The sequence below is a fragment of the Petromyzon marinus genome, unplaced genomic scaffold (genome assembly GCF_048934315.1).
Source record: "Petromyzon marinus isolate PM22_M1 ecotype Great Lakes invasive population unplaced genomic scaffold, UKy_Petmar_22M1.pri1.0 PM_G_Scaffold_17, whole genome shotgun sequence".
Lineage (NCBI taxonomy): Eukaryota > Metazoa > Chordata > Hyperoartia > Petromyzontiformes > Petromyzontidae > Petromyzon > Petromyzon marinus.
In genome coordinates, this window is record NW_027422728.1 from 2,721,330 (window position 1) to 2,742,601 (window position 21,272).

At 46.5% G+C, this 21,272-nt stretch overlaps 1 protein-coding gene across 1 annotated transcript; it reads right to left on the reverse strand.

Annotated features, from left to right (window-relative positions):
* On the reverse strand, positions 1-20,555 carry LOC142911139 (cordon-bleu protein-like 1). Its single transcript, XM_076060224.1, has 3 exons — positions 20,156-20,555; positions 6,387-6,603; positions 1-1,304 (listed from the first exon to the last, which is right to left on the reverse strand). The coding sequence occupies exons 2-3, from the start codon at positions 6,405-6,407 to the stop codon at positions 1,044-1,046; spliced, it is 282 nt and encodes a 93-aa protein (XP_075916339.1). The 5' UTR covers positions 6,408-6,603; positions 20,156-20,555; the 3' UTR covers positions 1-1,043.
* Positions 20,556-21,272: the final 717 nt, after the last annotated feature.

Here is a 21,272-nt window from a genome sequence, read left to right on the forward strand (position 1 = left end):
TCAACGTGACTTTACCGAAAGAGCTAAGAATATGAATTACTGCAGTCACGAAAGCTTTAAATCAAAATTTAGACAATAGACTGTACATCAGAACGATTGAAATGAGAACAGAATTATTTCCAGGTATATCAGGGTAGTGTGGAAGGCATCAAAATGAAATGTAAAAAAAAATGTATTGCATGATGATATAAGAAACATTTTTACGCGTTATATATAGGCCTGTAATGTACAAAATATAGTCGCACATGAACACATACACACATATATACAGACGTCTAAAACAAATTGTTATCTTAAAAGTCATACCGATAAAATAAACAATTCTAGGTCAAATTTCGATTTAAAGCTTTCGTGACTGCAAGGATGCATCTTCTTTGGTTCTTTCGGTAAAGTCACCACGTAGAATGAGAATAAAATAATAAATTAATAAAACACAATAAAATTCTTACGACGTTTCGGCCACAACACAAGTGGCCCTCTTCAGGTGAAAGGAACAGACCTGTCGTCTGACCTTTATTGTGTTATTTTATTTTATTAATTTATTATTTTATTCTCATTCTACGTGGTGACTTTACCGAAAGAACCAAAGAAGATGAATTCTAGGTCAATAACCAGGAGGTTCTATTGACAAGTCTAAAAGAAACTGCAGGGAAGGTAGGCTTTAAGCCAGCCTTATAAAGGACCGCCATGATAAAACGAATTTTTTATTCTTTGGTTCTTTCGGTAAAGTCACCACCACGTAGAATGAGAATAAAATAATAAATTGATAAAATAAAATAACAAAATAAAATTCTCACGACGTTTCGGCCACAACACAAGCGGCTCCAGCGCTGTCCTCCTGACAGTCTCGTCCCTTCACCTGATGAAGGCCGCTTGTGTTGTGGCCGAAACGTCGTGAGAATTTTATTGTGTTATTTAATTTTATTAATTTATTATTTTATTCTCATTCTACGTGGCGGTGACTTTACCAAAAGAACCAAAGAAGGATGAATCCTTGCAGTCACGAAAGCTTCAAATCGAAACTAATTTTTTGTTCTTTTCCATCAGCTCAAAAGTAACGTTAAAACAAAACCTCTGCTCCTGTCGACGGCGTACACCTCCTTGACGCCGAGCTCGGACAGCGAGCACGACGTATCGAGCAGCTCCGTCTCGCTGGCGTCCCCGAACAGCGCCGTGTGGTGGACGTCAAGCTCGCACTCGTTGCAGATGTCGGGCAGCAGCGCTTGCAGGGCCACGCGCGGGCTCGCCAGAACTACGGTCTTCTTACGCGCTCGCGAGTAGTTCACCGTCAGCCGCACCGTTTGCTGAAAAACAAATTAAGTGATGTAATACTCTTTGCTTCTATTCGGTAAAGTCACGTAGGTAAAAAAAATCACGACGTTTCGGCCACAACAACACAAGTGGCCTTCATCAGGTGAAGGGACCGTGCTGTCACGAGGACAGCGTTGGAGTGAAAACAGCCAAGCCCAGGTCGCGTCCTTTAAGCTGTGTGGGAGGAAGCAAAACGCTTTGACAAAGGAATTAGTATAAACATGAGCACGATGTACGTAGGAGGTGCATGGGCCATGACCTGAGCTTGGCTGTTTTCACTCCAACGCTGTCCTCATGACAGCACGGTCCCTTCACCTGATGAAGGCCGCTTGTGTTGTGGCCGAAACGTCGTGATTTTTGTTATTTTATTTTTTACCTACGTGACTTTACCCAATAGAACCAAAGAGTATGGATCCTTGCAGTCACGAAAGCTTCAAATCTAGAATTAAGAGATTTAAGTAGAGGATCGACGAATTGAACGCTGTCGTTAACAAATCCTGTCTTCGTTTACCCTCTTAGGATCCAGCTGTCAACGTTCATCAAATTTCTCCATTTAAAAATGAAATACTGGGCTAGGCTGTGGATTAAGGGGGACTAAAACTGGGTTACACTTGGTCTGAATTACAGTATAAAACCTCATGATGTGCTGTAGTGGAGGTTCAATGGGACAGGAAGCCCACCTCTTCACACAAATAACAATGTTATTGTATTTGTCTCTCAGCCAATGGGGCCTCTGCCTTTGCAGGAAAACTCTGCACCAGTTTCGACCTTGTGGATTGCCCTTTTAAACAAATGCTGTTTCCAGCTGTTGAGAACAGCAGCACCATTAAAGCTATGGTGGATTTAGCAGCAGAAAACAGAAAAACTATACACAAACTCAAGTTTGTGGTGGAGGATCATGGGTAATGAATACATAATACACAGACTGTAAAATTATGTTTTGTCTTTCTGTTCCCCCCCTTGTACTGTGACTCTGTACTGGGCTCATGCTCAGTCCCAACAAAAACCTTTTTGTAATGATGTTTCATCCATTCTGCCTATGGACCTTCCAGACCAATATTTTCCAGCAGTGCAGACAAAGCATGATTTCAGAAAGTAAGCTGGTTTCGAATTTCTGGATCACATCACCAGTATATAACCTGCTTAACAAATGATGCTGTGTAATATTCCATATATCCTGGATGACAGGATGCATGCATTTGTACCCCTGGGGAGAGCCTCTAACTAAGCAAATTCATCGTGTAACTTGTATGATTCACGATAAAGGTTTTTGGGTGAGATCGCGTTATTTATAAATGTGTCGTAAAACCCTCCACCACCCGACATGGCCAAAGCAGTAAACATGTGTCACGTTCACAAAAGACAAAATATTCTAGATTTGAAGCTTTCGTGACTGCAAGGATCCATACTCTTTGGTTCTATTCGGTAAAGTCACGTAGTAGGTAAAAAAATAAAACAACAAAAATCACGACGTTTCGGCCACAACACAAGCAGCCTTCATCAGGTGAAGGGACCAGCCTGTCTAGAGGACAGCGCTGGAGTGAAACACAGCCAAACTTAAAGGTCGTAGTCTGAGCGTGGCTGTGTTTCACTCCAGCGCTGTCCTCGAGACAGGCTGGTCCCTTCACCTGATGAAGGCCGCTTGTGTTGTGGCCGAAACGTCGTGAGAATTTTATTGTTTTATTTTTTTACCTACGTGGTGACTTTACCGAATAGAACCAAAGAGTAAAGACAATTAGTTCACTACTTTAGCCCATTTGCGCGTAGAAGAGTGAATCCACAACATAATTTACAACATTGTGAATACGATGTTTCGCTGGTGATTAGATCCAGCATCATCGGGCAATTCGCCAGAATGGTGAAGCCCTCTCCGCTTGCTCCCGGTCTTAAATAGAGCAGCAGTAGGGTGACGTCATCATTTAACTCATATCAGGCGCAGCGATTAGAGGTGGATAGGGGGAGGGTATTGTAATTATATAATAGATTGGTAATTATTCAATTGTTATTAATTACTAGTAGTTTCCCCTATAAGGAATTGTAGTTGCAATATATTTAATTTAACAATAAGGGTTACGACACGTTTATAAATAACGCGATCCAACCCAAAAGCCTTTATTATGAATGATATTGGTCGCGAAAGCCTACGTGTTAAACTTGTAAGATGAAAATAAATGCACCAAAGGTTATCGGTCTGTATCCAGCTATATGCCTCTGTGTCTAGTATACAATAAACAACCATCACAAGATAAAATCTAAGACGTTTTGTCATTTGGTAGAATATCAACTAATGTACCATGGCCTCTGGTACAATTGGGCTTTCACAACATTTACATACTCGCTAAACATTCTAAACTAGCCCCTGATCCTGGTGTACAATGCAAAGCCACCACAGGAGAGAAGATCAAGGCCTTGTTCACTGATCCCCAGGATTAAAGCACCTGCAGTTGCTAAGCATGCTTAAATTACATTTCAGACTAAACAATGCAGAGTAGAATTGGAAATACGTAATAGATTTGGATATCATGGAAAACACATGTCTCTAATTACCAATATCTATCCATATCTCTGTTTAAGAGCATTTCATTGTTGTAATTTAATTGTACTTGTGTTGGTGTCAATAAAGTAGGAAATATGGAAACAGTTGCATAAAACTATGACAGTATAGGCTGACCTGGCTATAAATCAAAAGTAAACGCATCTATGCCTCTATGTAAGGAACGAGACAGGAAGACTTCTCCACAAATCTGGATGTCGCCTGATGAAGCTGGTTGTAATTACTGGCAAAACGTCATACTCAGATTGTAAATGTTGTGGCTTGGCTCCCCAACACACCGGTGTGCTGTACTAGTACACTACACTATACACTACACTATACACTACACTACTATACACTACACTATACACTACTAGACACTACACTATACACTACTATACACTACACTATACACTACACACTACACTACACTATACACTACACTATACACTGCTATACACTACACTATACACTACTATACACTACACTATACACTACTATACACTACACTATACACTACACACGAGTGCTGTACTAGTGACGAATCGTCCACGTTCTGTTTACGCGACAGCCCTTACTAGTTGGCTGTGTCGGGTGGTGGCGGGTTTTCACGACACAACATTTATATATTTATACGCGGTCTAACCCAAAAACCTCTATGATGGATATTGGTCGCGAAAGCCTGCTACGTGTTAAACTGACCAACTCCAACTCTGCCTGACCACCACAGTCCTACTCAAATAGTCACACAAAGTGGCTGCATCTTAGCCCTTCGTATTATTCATAAGACTGCCAGTCTCCTTTTACCAATTGAAATCTTACTCCAACCATTCACATATTTCCAAGAGGAAATTTGACTTCCTCATTACTACCAAGTAACGAGGCAGTCAAATTTAAAAGATTTAACAACAAAAAGCATCGTACGCTTTTCGAAGCAGACTTCAACTTTGCACAGAAGAACGGAACGGTCCAACTCTATCTTCTCAATAAAGCCAAGTATGGCGCGTAAATACTTTGATCTAAAAGCAATCCATCCTTTTCACTGAATGCAAGTGATAAATATAATCACAGCCGGTGAAGTGACGAGAGGGAAATATTTTCCTTTAAAATTAATTAGGTTGCAATGTTTATACAAGATGCTTAAAAGTAAAACATTTTTAAAATAAGAATGTTTGCATAGCATATTCCACCCATGGATAAGTATTATCATCATCATCTGCATCATCATTCAGTATAAATTTTCTACTGGATGAATGCTAAGTATAGCCTGGTAAAAACATGATCTGCAGGCGAACTGAGCCAAAGCAAAATGTAGTTACTCTTTGTTTTTTTATCAGTAAAGTCACGTATAAATAATAAATAATAAAATAACATAATAGCGTACGACGTTTCGGTTGCAACACAAGCAGCCATCATCAGGTACAGAAGAGCTAAGTTTACAAGAGAGAGGGGAGACACAACCTCAGATGTATACACAGACACCCAAGTAGGGGGGAACTAACACAGATACAACAGGGGACACAGAGAGAGAAGCATACCAGACAAACAGGGTTTAGCAACATTTGGAAACCATATAAAGCAACACAGTCGGTCGATCAAAACACAATCAACGCGTAGTCCGGTTGATCACGCTATTTCAAAGATTGATAAATTGCAAGTTGTAAACTGGCGGGTCACACCAACCGGTGCATCCAGTGAGGCATGATGTGATAATGGCATTTCATCATGTTTCATTAGTCAAGATACCAAAATCCAACCAAATCCAGTCTCACAAATATTTCCATTCATAAGTAGATTTGACCCGAAGGGGTCAAGGTTTCCCGATGATAACTCATCGCGTGACGGTGTAGTCGGCAGCATGCGTGCAAGGTTCAGAAATGAATCCGGCACATTATCACAAAGGTCAAATCGGAGAGCCATGTATATAACATGGTAATCCACAGATGGACCCTAATACAAAACTGTACAAAATCCTTTTACCTGTAACAACACGTGAGACTTTCTACAAAGTGTCAACAAGCACGACACGGCCGAGGAAATGTGTGAAAGACGCCTAATGCAGAAGCTAACCAATTGAGGCAATGACGTCTAAAATGTACTTAAGGAGAATTTAACTAAAATTGTGTACTGACAATGTACACACATGCTGTGTTAACACACACCCATAGCCACACCTAGCTCAAAGTGTAGTTTCAAACTCTTATAATTCATCTAATAATAGTTATTTGCATGTACGCATGAACCGGGCCACTTTGCTTACACGTCCATTTTTCTAATCAGCTTTGTCACTCCGAGATCTCTACGCAGGTTTCAGCGTGTTTCGACTGTACAAAGTCTTGTCTACGACGAGGCCGCGTCAGCGAATCAACGCTTTACCTCCGGGACAACGGGCTGCATCGGCTTCCTGAGTCGGTCATCAGTGGCGGGCCGAGGCTTTTTAGGAGGAAGCCCGTCACTCCAAGATCTCTACGCAGGTTCCAGCGTGTTTCGACTGTCAAAGTCTTACCTACGACGAGGCCGCGTCAGCGAATCAACGCTTTACCTCCGGGACAACGGGCTGCATCGGCTTCTCCAGTCGGTCATCGCCGGCGGGCCGAGGTTTGAGGAGGGCCGTCCCAGCACCGAGGGCCCCCAGCGGTGTGCTGGGCCCGTACTGTAGAGGCGATGCATCGTCCCTCGATAGCAGCTCCAGGGTGTGGCCGTCAGGGCTCAACCGGTAGGGACCGCAGAGTTCAACCAGGAGGTCCGTCACCGTCCTGCTGCTCACACAGCAACACGTGGGCAGCAGCAGCAGCTCCAAGTCAACGTCAAAGTGTGAGTCGTGCGTAAGGACATTTGTTTTTCCCGACTGAGGCCCGACTCGTAATTTAGAAACCAGAAAATTGTTCAAAAGATGCAGCGTGATATTCTTACAGCATGGCTATGAACGCTCGCGGATGCGTTTGTGTCATGTTTACATTCGATGTGTGGAGTGTAATTTAAATTACTGTTTACGGGGCCGTAGCAATGAGTATGGAATGTAAGTAAAAAATTGTACACAATGCATCTTCAAAACACTCACCATCCTAACGTATTACAAGGAGGGGGATCAATCATACGTCTTGTTCACACTCATGGATTTCAAACACGGCTTAACAAGTTAAAACGTGTTGCATGGATACAAAATATACTTTTAATGTTGTATTCAAAATGACCGTAAATGTTTTCCAAGAAATAAAATGGCGTGTTTATTATATCCATAGCGATTATTTGCGCATTTAACAAATCCCAAAAAAAATAACACACCGGCAGATGCAATCACCCAAAAGATGACCACATTACAGACAACTGGAAATAGCTCATTATAAAGTTGCTTGCAAAGAGGGCAATTTGACCTCGCGGCCATGAAGATTTATGCTTCGTGAAAATAACACATTTATTTTAATGCATTTAAAACCCGCTGTGTGAGCACAGAAACATTCCACGTGGAGCCAGTTTTACCTGGGATCATTCGCCCACCCACGCAGCACGTCCACCACTCTTATTAAACTCCACTCACCACTCTTATTAAACTCCACTCACCACTCTTATTAAACTCCACTCACCACTCTTATTAAGCTCCACTCACCACTCTTATTAAACTCCACTCACCACTCTCATTAAACTCCACTCACCACTCTCATTAAACTCCACTCACCACTCTTATTAAACTCCACTCACCACTCTTATTAAACTACACTCACCACTCTTAATAAACTCCACTCACCACTCTTATTAAACTCCACTCACCACTCTTATTAAACTCCACTCACCACTCTTATTAAACTCCACTCACCACTCTCATTAAACTCCACACACCACTCTCATTAAACTCCACTCACCACTCTTATTAAACTCCACTCACCACTCTTATTAAACTCCACTCACCACTCTTATTAAACTCCACTCACCACTCTTATTAAACTCCACTCACCACTCTTATTAAACTCCACTCACCACTCTTATTAAACTCCACTCACCACTCTTATTAAACTCCACTCACCACTCTTATTAAACTCCACTCACCACTCTTATTAAACTCCACTCACTACTCTTATTAAACTCCACTCACCACTCTTATTAAACTCCACTCACCACTCTTATTAAACTCCACTCACCACTCTTATTAAACTCCACTCACCACTCTTATTAAACTCCACTCACCACTCTTATTAAACTCCACTTACTACTCTTATTAAACTCCACTCACCACTCTTATTAAACTCCACTCACCACTCTCATTAAACTCCACTCACCACTCTTATTAAACTCCACTCACCACTCTTATTAAACTACACTCACCACTCTTAATAAACTCCACTCACCACTCTTATTAAACTCCACTCACCACTCTTATTAAACTCCACTCACCACTCTTATTAAACTCCACTCACCACTCTCATTAAACTCCACACACCACTCTCATTAAACTCCACTCACCACTCTTATTAAACTCCACTCACCACTCTTATTAAACTCCACTCACCACTCTTATTAAACTCCACTCACCACTCTTATTAAACTCCACTCACCACTCTTATTAAACTCCACTCACCACTCTTATTAAACTCCACTCACCACTCTTATTAAACTCCACTCACCACTCTCATTAAACTCCACTCACCACTCTTATTAAACTCCACTCACCACTCTTATTAAACTCCACTCACCACTCTTATTAAACTCCACTCACCACTCTCATTAAACTCCACTCACCACTCTTATTAAACTCCACTCACCACTCTTATTAAACTCCACTCACCACTCTTATTAAACTCCACTCACCACTCTCATTAAACTCCACTCACCACTCTTATTAAACTCCACTCACCACTCTTATTAAACTCCACTCACCACTCTTATTAAACTCCACTCACCACTCTCATTAAACTCCACTCACCACTCTTATTAAACTCCACTCACCACTCTTATTAAACTCCACTCACCACTCTTATTAAACTCCACTCACCACTCTTATTAAACTCCACTCACTACTCTTATTAAACTCCACTCACCACTCTTATTAAACTCCACTCACCGCTCTTATTAAACTCCACTCACCACTCTTATTAAACTCCACTCACCACTCTTATTAAACTCCACTCACCACTCTTATTAAACTCCACTTACTACTCTTATTAAACTCCACTCACCACTCTTATTAAACTCCACTCACCACTCTCATTAAACTCCACTCACCACTCTCATTAAACTCCACTCACCACTCTTATTAAACTTCACTCACCACTCTTATTAAACTCCACTCACTACTCTTATTAAACTCCACTCACCACTCTTATTAAACTCCACTCACCACTCTCATTAAACTCCACTCACCACTCTCATTAAACTCCACTCACCACTCTCATTAAACTCCACTCACCACTCTCATTAAACTCCACTCTCACACCTTTCCAAATTGACATTTCAATGCTTGTGTAGCACCACAGATGGTACTACGGTACCACGTAGTGTAACACCACAGATGGTACTACGTAGTGTAACACCACAGATGGTACTACGTAGTGTAACACCACAGATGGTACTACGTAGTGTAACACCACAGATGGTACTACTAGTGTAACACCACAGATAGTACTACTAGTGTAACACCACAGATGGTACTACGTAGTGTAACACCACAGATGGTACTACGTAGTGTAACACCACAGGTGGTACTACTAGTGTAACACCACAGATGGTACTACGTAGTGTAACACCACAGATAGTACTACTAGTGTAACACCACAGATAGTACTACTAGTGTAACACCACAGATAGTACTACTAGTGTAACACCACAGATAGTACTACTAGTGTAACACCACAGATGGTACTACGTAGTGTAATACCACAGATGGTACTACGTAGTGTAACACCACAGATGGTACTACGTAGTGTAACACCACAGATGGTACTACGTGGTGTAACACCACAGATGGTAATACGGTACCACGTAGTGTAACACCACAGATGGTACCTCGTAGTGTAACACCACAGATGGTACTACGGTACCTCGTAGTGTAACACCACAGATGGTACTACGGTACCACGTAGTGTAACACCACAGATGGTACTAGGGTACCTCGTAGTGTAACATCACAGATGGTACTACGTAGTGTAACACCACAGATGGTACCTCGTAGTGTAACACCACAGATAGTACTACGGTACCACGTAGTGTAACACCACAGATGGTACTACGGTACCAAGTAGTGTAACACCACAGATGGTACTACGGTCCCACGTAGTGTAACACCACAGATGGTACTACGGTACCACGTAGTGTAACACCACAGATGGTACTACGGTACCACGTAGTGTAACACCACAGATGGTACTACGGTACCTCGTACCGTCGGGGTGAAGGGCTACGGGGCTTCTAGGATCCCAGACAGCTGAGCCCCTCACTGGGCAAGGGGCATCAAAGGGGACCTCCCCCAGCCGATCTGGGACCAGTTGAAGACCGAAGCCGAAGACCGGTAGCAGCCAGACAGGACCCTGGGGCCCCTTGCAAGGGCCCCGGGGACGCCGTGCGGGCCGGTGGTGAGACTCTGGGCCGGTGGTGGGACTCTGGGCCGGTGGTGGGACTCTGGGCCGCTGGTGGGACTCTGGGGCTAGTGGTGGGACTCTGGGCCGGTGGTGGGACTCTGGGGCCAGTGGTGGGACTCTGGGCCAGTGGTGGGACTCTGGGCCAGTGGTGGGACTCTGGGCCAGTGGTGGGACTCTGGGCCGGTGGTGGGACTCTGGGGCCGGTGGTGGGACTTTGGGCCGGTGGTGGGACTCTGGGCCAGTGGTGGGACTTTGGGCCGGTGGTGGGACACTGGGGCCAGTGGTGGGACTCTGGGCCAGTGGTGGTGGGACTCTGGGCCAGTGGTGGGACTCTGGGCCGGTGGTGGTGGGACTCTGGGGCACTGGTAGTGGGACTCTGGGCCAGTGGTGGGACTCTGGGGCCAGTGGTGGGACTCTGGGCCAGTGGTGGGACTCTGGGCCGGTGGTGGGACTCTGGGGCTAGTGGTGGGACTCTGGGCCAGTGGTGGACTCTGAGGCCAGTGGTGGGACTCTGGGCCAGTGGTGGGACTCTGGGGCCGCTGGTGGGACTCTGGGGCCAGTGGTTGGACTCTGGGGCCAGTGGTGGGACTCTGGGCCAGTGGTGGGACTCTGAGGTCAGTGGTGGGACTCTGGGGCCGCTGGTGGGACTCTGGGCCTGTGGTAGGACTCTGGGGCCAGTGGTGGGACTCTGGGACTCCCCGGCCCTACGCCCTTATAAGGGCGAGGTCAGAGGAAGCCAGAGTGTAGACCCTGGGTCGGGGTCAGCCCCCCCCTAGGGTGATCACAGCGGAGGAGCCGAGAGCGTTGCCAGCGTCACGGCACGCCGGGAGTAGGCCGTGTCCCTAGGGCTGTAGCAGCCCATCAGGACTGTCGGGGAGCGCTGTGTTGTAATAAAGGAGTTGTCTATACGAAGGTGTGTCTACGGAACCCATTACGCCTGTGCCAAACTTGGGCGGCCATAAAATGCTTACCCATCCATCGCTTGATCCCCGCAAGAATGGAATGAGTGTGCGTGTGTGTGTGTGTAGCGGTTAGCGCTACGCTGCGCTATGAACCTGGCGACCCGGGTTTGATTCCCGCTCACGGCCAACACCGGTGACAATTATCTGAACGGGTCCCGGGCCTCCCCTAGGTCGACTCAGCCTCAAATGAGTACCTGGTGCGGTGGATAAAAACATTGCCACTGGGGAGACAAAGGCGGTCGGGCGTGGTGCTGGCCACCCACCCCCTCGTGTACCGTTCCGGCCTTCATAAGTGCTCGCTAACAGCACTTGCCCAACAGTCTGTTAAGGCTACACGGGGGATCTTTGTCTTTGTGTGCTGCTCGCTAACAGCACTTGCCCCTACAGTCTGTTACAGGCTACACGGGGGATCTTTGTCTTTGTGTGCTGCTCGCTAACAGCACTTGCCCCTAAAGCCTGTCACAGGCTACACGGGGGATCTTTGTCTTTGTGTGTGCTCGCTAACAGCACTTGCCCCTACAGTCTGTTACAGGCTACACGGTGGGGGATCTTTGTCTTTGTGTGTGCTCGCTAACAGCACTTGCCCCTACAACTCTGTTACAGGCTACACGGGGGATCTTTGTCTGTTTATCTTTGTGTAAATAATCCAAGTGCACGACAGGCACCTCCCGTCGACTCGGGCCACGTGGTGCGCCCCGCCCGGCAGGATGACGTTGAGCTCCACATTGTCCACTGGGGGGCCGTCGCCACCGTCCGGTGGGTCTAAGCTGGGGGTCCCAGTCTGGGACTGGGACCGCATCAGCGGTGGTACCGGCGCACGGGGCTTCATCTTCCGGGCTGCTGCGGAACGACAACAAAATAAAGAGCAGTGGGACGTTGCGCTGCTAGGCCGTTTTAAGGATTTATATTGTTACATCAACAAGGGGGGTTGGGTGTGCAGTCAGGGTTGATGCAGGTACATTCGTTAGGTCAAGGCGAAGCCACTCATTCTCCAACGTCGGTGGACTGGCGTTTTGTTAGGAACAACGAATGATCGGCCACTTAAGAGATCACAAGGCAATGGGGATCAATGCGTCAACATTCAACCCTGACTTAAAACTGCAATTAATCAAGTGATAGGCGTGTGACCGCCCTTACACACATCACTTTCAGATCTCGCATGGCCACGTGCACCTATATTCACAAATTGAAAGGAAATTAATGCATTCATTTAGTGGTTAGCAGCAGTAATGGATGATCATGATGCTTTAAATAAATAAAACATTTCATAAAAACGAAGCAGATGGAACCATTATATTACAAACACAGTAGCTCCATGTGATGCTTATGTAAAACGCAATATCTACGTAAATGCAATTGCCAGTTCAACGTAACACGTTTGCTACTTTGTTGCATGCAATTTCACGTTCACTTAAAATTGGGCAGTGCTCTTTGAATACATCTTGCACTGACTGTGCAAGCCCTGTACCGCCATGAAATTACTACACAGAGAAGTGATATTAAATCACTCTTGACAACAGGATGTTGATGAGTGATTAGCACGTGATGAGTCATTCATTGATCCGTTCATTTTTTTTTAAATCATCTATCAGTATGGTGGGGGGGGGGGGTGTGGTCACTCCGTCAAGTAACCAGTTAACATTATCAAGACACACCTTAGTACATGACTTAAGTGAGTTTAGGGGTGTGATCAGTACGTACGATATAATTTTTGTTTGGGTGAATAATTATCCCGAATGTTTACGATCTGACCACTTACTGCATTCTTGGCGTAATGTAGTAAGAGTGTGAGTGTGTGTGTGTATGTATGTGTGTGTCCGGCAAAACAACCCCCTACCTCCTCGCGGTGCCGGACGGGCAACTCTGTCGTGGACAGCGCTGTGGGGGGAGATCCAATTTTGATTGGCTCCTCCCCTCATGGCATATGTGTCCACCACAGGGGCTAAACGGGGGCTCTGGACGGGTGCGAGGGGCTGGTAACCCCTCCACCTTCAATTAATTACCACGAAACCACGAATTAAACTGAAATATGTAACAACTAAGCTTGTGCCGGAGGCCCCGGGGGGCCAGGCGTCTATGACGTCTCCTGGCCAAACCCCAATTGGCGGAGCCAGGAGATTGAATACCTACCCTCGGGGCTACTCCAGAAACAACGAAAAGCCACTACGGGTGGCCACGTGGAATGTTCGAACGCTCACTGCAGAGGAGAGGCTGCCACTCCTCTGTCGGGAGCTGGACCGGTACCGCCTGGATCTATGCGGCATTCAGGAGGTCCGGTGGACCGGCTCTGGCTCCTGCCACCATGAGGGGTGGACAGTCCTTTACTCGGGGCAGCAGACTGCCAAACAACAGGGTGTGGGTCTTCTTTTGAACAAAAGAATGAAGGGGGCGTGGGAGCGTGGCGGTGAGGTGTGGGAAGCTGTAAGCCCCAGGCTACTTTGGGCTCGCCTTCCCATCAACCGGAGGTGTGGAATGGTGGTCGTGGTTACTTATGCCCCCACCGAAGATGAACATCCGTGGAGGGATGCAGGCAAAGCCGATGAGTCAGATGCCTTCTATGACCTCCTGTCACAGGTGCTGGCTAAAGTGGCCCCTCGGGATAGAGTCATCATGTTGGGTGACTTCAATGCCCGAGTTGGTCATGATACTGGCACCTGGTCTGGAGTGATTGGAGGGCATGGGCCAGATCAGCTCAATAACAACGGTAGGAGGCTGCTAGATTTTTGTGCAGCCCATGGGCTTGTAATTACCAACACGCTGTTCCGGCATCGGCGCATCCACACAACATCATGGATGCATGCCGGGTCCAAGCAAGAACATCTGCTGGACTACATAGTGACGGACCAGCGAATGCGAGCCCATGTCCTTGACACCAGGACCTACCGTGGAGCTGATCTGCCCTCTGACCATCGACTAGTCATCTGTAAGATGCGCCTGCCATTCTTCCACTCCGGTGGTGGGTGTACACCCAGGACCCCATTCCAACCTAAAGTGGCCTGGTCTCAGTTATCTGATGAAAGTTGCAAGCGAGAATTTCATCATCGCTTGCGGCTGGGATTGGCATCGTCCCCGACTCCTCCTGATGTCGAGGGTAAATGGGCGAGGTTTAGGACTGTGACTCATGCAGCTGCAATGGCTGCTCTGGGTACGTGGTCCAGACCTCCCCAGACACCCTGGATGACAGAGGAGTTGTTCAGGATGGTTGAGAAAAAGCGACAGGCCCACTGTCATCGGCTACAGAATCCCACGTCAGAGAATGAGGAGGCTTACCGCAGCCTTCGCTCGGAGGTTCGGAGAGCCGTGAGGCGCTGCAAGGATGGGTGGTGGTCGCGGGTTGCTGAGGAGATGGAGTCTGCCTCAGTGGCCCGTGATCACAAATCTCTATTTAACTCCATCAAAAAAGTAACCTGCAGCGCCACACCTATTACCATCATTAGGGGAAAAAACGGTGATCCAATTTCCGACCCCCAGGAACAGGTTCGCAGATTTGCTGAGCATTTCTGTGAGGTCCTGGGGGAGGGAAAATCCCTCAGCCAGGAAAACATCGTGGCACAAAGTGAGGATGACCCTGCTGAGGCTGCGGTGCCTCAAATATTGGATGAAGTCACCCCCTGTGAGTGGCTGGCTGAGGTGCCATCTGCTGAGGAAGTATTGAAGGCGATCCGGAGTCTGAGACCAGGAAAGGCAGCGGGCAGAGATGATCTCCCAAGCGAAATGCTGAGGGAGGGTGGCGTTTGTGCACAGACTGCCCTATATGACATCATAACAACAGTCTGGACCACTGGACGGGTTCCGCAGGATTGGAAGGATGCCCTGGTGGTCCCCCTTTTTAAGAAGGGGGACCGCACAGACTGTAACAACTACAGGGGCATCTCACTCCTCAGTGTGCCGGGAAAGGTCCTGGCAAGGATTATTCAGCATCGCCTTGCCAGGCACGCTGAGGAGAGGCTTGCGGAGCCCCAATGCGGTTTCAGGAAAGGGCGGTCCTGCACAGATGCCATATTTTCTGTCCGTCTGCTACAGCAGAGGTGTAGGGAATTCCAACAAGACCTACATCTCTGCTTTATTGACCTGGTCAAGGCCTATGATACCATCAGTAGGCCTGGGCTCTGGGTCGTTCTTCGTGCTTTTGGAGTACCTGACCCTCTGCTCACGATCATTAAGGACCTTCATGATAATGAGCGGGCCCGGGTAAAACTACGTGGCCGGGAGTCAGAGCCATTCCCTGTACATCTTGGGGTGCGACAGGGATGTCCTCTGGCTCCCACATTATTTAACATCTATTTTGACCACGTAGTTCGTGAAGCCTTCAATAGCTGTACCGGGGGAATCTCCATATGGTACAGATATAATGGGAGGCTAATCGATGCCCGGGTGCGGTCAAGGGATGGCTCCCTATTGCTCAACCACGTTATGTATGCTGATGATTTGGTAATAGCTGCTCAGTCAGAGGAGGAGTTGGAGACGCTGCTGCTGAGACTGGAGCGTGCCACTAAGAGGTGGGGCCTTACCATCAGCCCCACCAAAACTAAGCACCTGCCTGGGTATTTTGTACCATCGGACACTCCACCCCCACAACTCCCAATCGGTGATGGGGCAGTTGTGGAGAGAGTGGAGAGTTTCCCATACCTGGGCAGTGTGCTTATGACTGGCTCCAGTTTAACAGCAGAGGTCTCACTCCGAATCAGTCGAGCGGCAATATCTTTTCATCGGTTGCGTAACGCTGTGTGGAAGCTACCTGGTCTGTCGCTCCGCACTAAGCTTCAGGTCTTCTCGGCCACGGTCATTCCCTCCCTTCTCTACGCTTGCGAGACGTGGACCCCCCTGGTGGAACATCTTCGCCGGTTAGAAACATTTAGGCTGGCCTGCCTACGATCCATCCTGGGTTTAACCAGACTGGATTGTGTGAGGAGCTCACAAATCCTTGAAAGATCTGGGCAGGGTCCCATCGGTGAGCTCCTCCGGCAGGCAAGGCTGCGATGGCTGGGTCATGTAGCCCGCATGCCCAGCCACCGCATGCCGAAACAGCTTTTGTTTGGCCGGATTGAGGGGGCTGGGCGGGCGCGGCACGGGCTAGAGAAGAGATGGAGTGATGTGGTACAGGAGGACGTGGAGCTGAGTGGACTTGCCGATGACTGGTACCAGCGGTGTCAAGATCGGCCTCTGTGGAGGAGGCTCGTGAAGGATGCTACTGGGCAGTTGGAGGCAGTCGCCCTCCAACAACAACGGAGGGCGGAGGAGCGACGCTCACAACAGCGAGCGGAGCGCCGGGTGGCTAAAGCACAGCAGGTTGGCACAGTAGGGGGCACAGGTGGTGCATCAGCCAATCATCTCAGTCAGTCGACCCGTGGCACCTGGGTCTGCCCCGTGACCTCCTGCCAGCGGGCGTTCGACACTTCACGTGGCCTCAGGGTGCACATAGCCTGGCACAAGCGTCGTGGTGACGTCACCGCCACTTAGTGGCGAATGGCGGTTGTTGTTGTTGTATGTGTGTATGTGAGTGTGTATGTGTGTATGTGAGTGTGTATATGAGTGTGTATGTGAGTGTGTATGTGAGTGTGTGTATGTGTGTGAGTATGTATATGAGTGTGTATGTGAGTGTGTGTGTGTATGTGAGTGTGTATGTGAGTGTGTATGTGAGTGTGTATGTGTGTATACAGTCTGTTAAGGTAATATGGGGGATCTTTGTCGTTGTTGTGTATATGAGTGTGTATGTGTATGTATGTGAGTGTGTATGTGTATGTGAGTGTGTGTGTATGTATATGAGTGTGTATATGAGTGTGTATGTGTGTATGTATGTGAGTGTGTATGTGAGCGTGTATGTGTATATGAGTGTGTATATGAGTGTGTATGTGAGTGTGTATGTGAGTGTGTATGTGAGTGTGTATGTGAGTGTGTATATGAGTGTGTATATTAGTGTGTATATGAGTGTGTATGTGTGTATGTATATGTGTGTATGTGAGTGTGTATGTGAGTGTGTATATGAGTGTGTATATGAGTGTGAATGTGAGTGTGTTTGTGAGTGTGTATGTGAGTTTGTGTGTATATGAGTGTGAATGTGAGTGTGTATGTAAGTGTGTATGTGAGTGTGTATGTGTGTGTGTATATGAGTGTGAATGTGAGTGTGTATATGAGTGTGTATATGAGTGTGAATGTGAGTGTGTATGTGAGTGTGTATGTGAGTGTGTATGTGTGTGTATATGAGTGTGAATGTGAGTGTGTATGTGAGTGTGTATGTGTGTGTGTATGTGAGTATGTATGTGAGTGTGTATGTGTATGTGAGTGTGTACATGAGTGTGTATGTGTGTGTGTATGTCAGTGTGTATGTGAGTGTGTATATGAGTGTGTATATGAGTGTGTATGAGTGTATGTGAGTGTGTATATAAGTGTGTGAGTGTGTGTGTGTTTGTACAAGGATGTTGCAACCTGCTGTGTACGGTGTACACTGAAGTTCTTCTATGTGTAAGCACCTTGGCAGGAGTTTCAAAGGGGGAGGAACAACAACAACAACCTGCTTGCACACACACGGACACACACGGACACACACACGGACACACACACAGACATACACACACAGACACACACACACGGACACACACACACGGACACACACACGGACACACACACACAGACACAATACAACAATGAGTACACACGTGTCAGCCAGAGTGAGCGGACACTGCTCAGATGGATCAACGTTTTCCATCATTAGACCTCCTTTGCCAGTACCAAAATATAATAATAGTGTTTTTTCCCCTTTTTTCTGGCAACAAAACTGAAACCTTTTATCAAGGATTCATGTTACTGCATTAACCACAATACCTGCAGTCAAAATGCAAACAAAACACATACTATGATCATATATGATGCATTGTCCTTGAAACTGATTGGTCCACACCAAGAAAGCCATCCCTTGGTGTGGACCAATCAGTTTCAAGGACAATGCATCATATATTATCATAGTATGTTTTTTTTATCATAGTATGTGGTTAATGCAGTAACATGAATCCTTGTTAAAAGGTTTCAGTTTTGTTTTGCCGAATCGATTGTTAAAAAGCCACTCGCCATAACAATTACGTCATCCATTGTGATTCACAGCATCTCAATACTACATTGTTCAAGCGTTATGTAACATGCCCGTATTTGTATTCAGCAAGTTATTTAAACATGCGCTTGAGTGTCATAGATTTTACACGTATGTAGAAAATGCAAAGAAATGTGTCAGGCATATTATCACACGTCCTATTAAACCGCTCCCACCGTCTGTACACACACACGGTGGTGGTGGTACTTTATACTGTAAAACACAGCACTTATAATACACCTTTATAAATGACCGCAGTCGTAAATCGGCCACGTGTATTAACCACGTGGAGCTCATTAACACAGCCACGTTAGCCACGAAAAATCAGACACAGTCGTTCACTCGTAACTTAGAACTTGTAAAATCTATACACGTTACTTTTAAACTACGAATAAGAGTACTGTAATTACGGCAAAAATACATTAGAGGTGCTGTATATCAGAACAATAAATCAAACAATAACACAGCCACGTAAACCACAAACGCCAAAGGCCCCGTTCACCACCACCACAACTTGTGCTAAAATATTCTTGGTTCGTTCGGTAAAGTCACCACGTAGAAGGGAAACAATAAAACAATAAAAATATAAAACAATAAAATAATAAAAATATAAAACAATAAAATTATTCTTGGTTCTTTCGGTAAAGTCACATAGAAGGGAAACAATAAAATAATACAAATAATACAATTCTCACGACGTATCGACTGCAACACAAGCAATCATCATCAGGCGTGAAAACCACAACAAAATATTCTTGCTGTGGTTTTCACACCTGATGATGATTGCTTGTGTTGCAGTCGAAACGTCGTGAGAATTTTGTGTTATATTTTTATTATTTTATAGTTTCCCTTCTACGTGGTGACTTTACCAAAAAGAACCAAGAATAAGAATCCCTGCAGTCACGAAAGCATAAAAATCAAAATGTAACTTGTGCCAAGTTATCAGAGTTACTCATCAATCCGACTTGTTCAACGTATAGCTGCTACGGCTTCAAAGATTATCACAAACAACAATCATTAAACATAAATAAGGGAGCCCAGAACACCCCACCACCAACAACCACAACAACCACGCCATCATCAACGTATAGCTGCTACGGCTTCAAAGATTATCACAAACAACAATCATTAAACATAAATAAGGGAGCCCAGAACACCCCACCACCACCAACAACCACACCACCATCAACGTATAGCTGCTACGGCTTCAAAGATCGTCACAAACAACAATCATTAAACATAAATAAGGGAGCCCAGAACACCCCACCACCAACAACAACCACACCATCATCAACGTATAGCTGCTACGGCTTCAAAGATTGTCACAAACAACAATCATTAAACATAAATAAGGGAGCCCAGAACACCCCACCACCACCACCAACAACCACAACAACCACACCATCATCACGGACGACATAAACTTGTTTACTTCACACCACGCAACAACTTTACAAACTGTTGTTGTTGTTTACGAATGCGACCTCGCAGAACCGCAAGAGTTTGTGACGCTGTGCAAGCAAGCAGCAGCATCACCATCTATTTATAATTAATATCGTGAACAAAACAAGTACAAACTTCTCCGTCTCTCTCCACTTCCACACTTGCAACCAACCCCACTTCCTCCACGTGCTGCTGCTGCTGCTCACACAGACAGCGACAACAGCAGCAGCGTGCGACAAAAGGTAGCCATTACCACGTGCTGGTGATCACGTGCTGGTGGTGGTGGTGCTGGTCACGTGGTTGTTTGTAGTCGTGGATTTTGTCTTAACGGGGTCTCCAGACAAAACCTTGTAACTCCACAGGCTGCTGGCTGCTGCTGCTGGCTGCTTGCCGTCTCTCACTCCTCCCTGGAAGCCGGAAGGCGGGCGGGCGGGGCGGGCGGGAGCGTGAACAGAACTCGACGGCAGTGTGGCCGGGACCTCGGTTACGGTCGGTCTCAGACGGGCCCCGTCACCGCTGCGTAGTCCCGTCGTCGTGTGCGCGAAGGGGCCCACGGAGCGGATGAGCGAGAGAAGGGGAGAGAGAGAGAAGGAGAGAGAGATTATGGGAGCTGTGAGAGAGAGAGCGAAGTGGAGTTGATGAGAGCGGCAGGAGGAGGGGGAGGGGAGGGACGAGGAGGGGGCGGTGCCGTAGTGGGCGGGGTCACACTACGGCACCGCCACCTCCTCGTCCCTAGTGTGACCCCGCCCACTACGGCACCGCCCCCTCCTCGTCCCTAGTGTGACCCCGCCTACTACAGCACCGCCCCCTCCTCGTCCCTAGTGTGACCCCGCCCACTACGGCTGAGACTTGAAGCCAACTTGGTGTGTGGGGGTGGGTGGTTACTAAAACAAACATTCAGATTTATTAGTGCAGCAAAGCGCTTCATAAACTCAAGCCGTGTTTAATTTTACCAGGGTAAGGCTCACTGGGCTCTGTTAGATCTGCTTTAATTTATTTGTCTTTCCAGAAGAGATCTGCATATCGTCGCAAATGATGGGTCAACCAAATTGGCTTATCGTGGGTAAATTTGTAAGACGCTAATGCAGGGTGGTTTAAAAAAATGTGGACCCAATTTCAAAGCGGTATATTTCACGATGGCAACAACACGTTACAATTACACAACAAGTTACAAACGTAACAGTAGGGGTCTTCCCCCTTTTTTCTGACAACAAAACTGAAACCTTTTTAACAAGGATTCATGTCTACTGCATTAACCACAATACCTGCGGTCAAAATGCAAACAAAAAACATACTATGATCATATATGATGCATTGTCATTGGTGTGGACCAATCAGTTTCAAGGACAATGCCACATATATTATCATAG

What these genes read in the sequence shown, in the direction of transcription:
- LOC142911139 (XM_076060224.1), bottom strand. Translation starts at nt 6,407, where the DNA reads ATGCAGCCCGTTGTCCCGGAG. An exon ending in TGCAGCCCGTTGTCCCGGAG is followed by an intron (nt 1,305 to 6,386) that starts GTAAAGCGTTGA and finishes TTTGTTTTTCAG; the next exon opens with CAAACGGTGCGGCTGACGGT.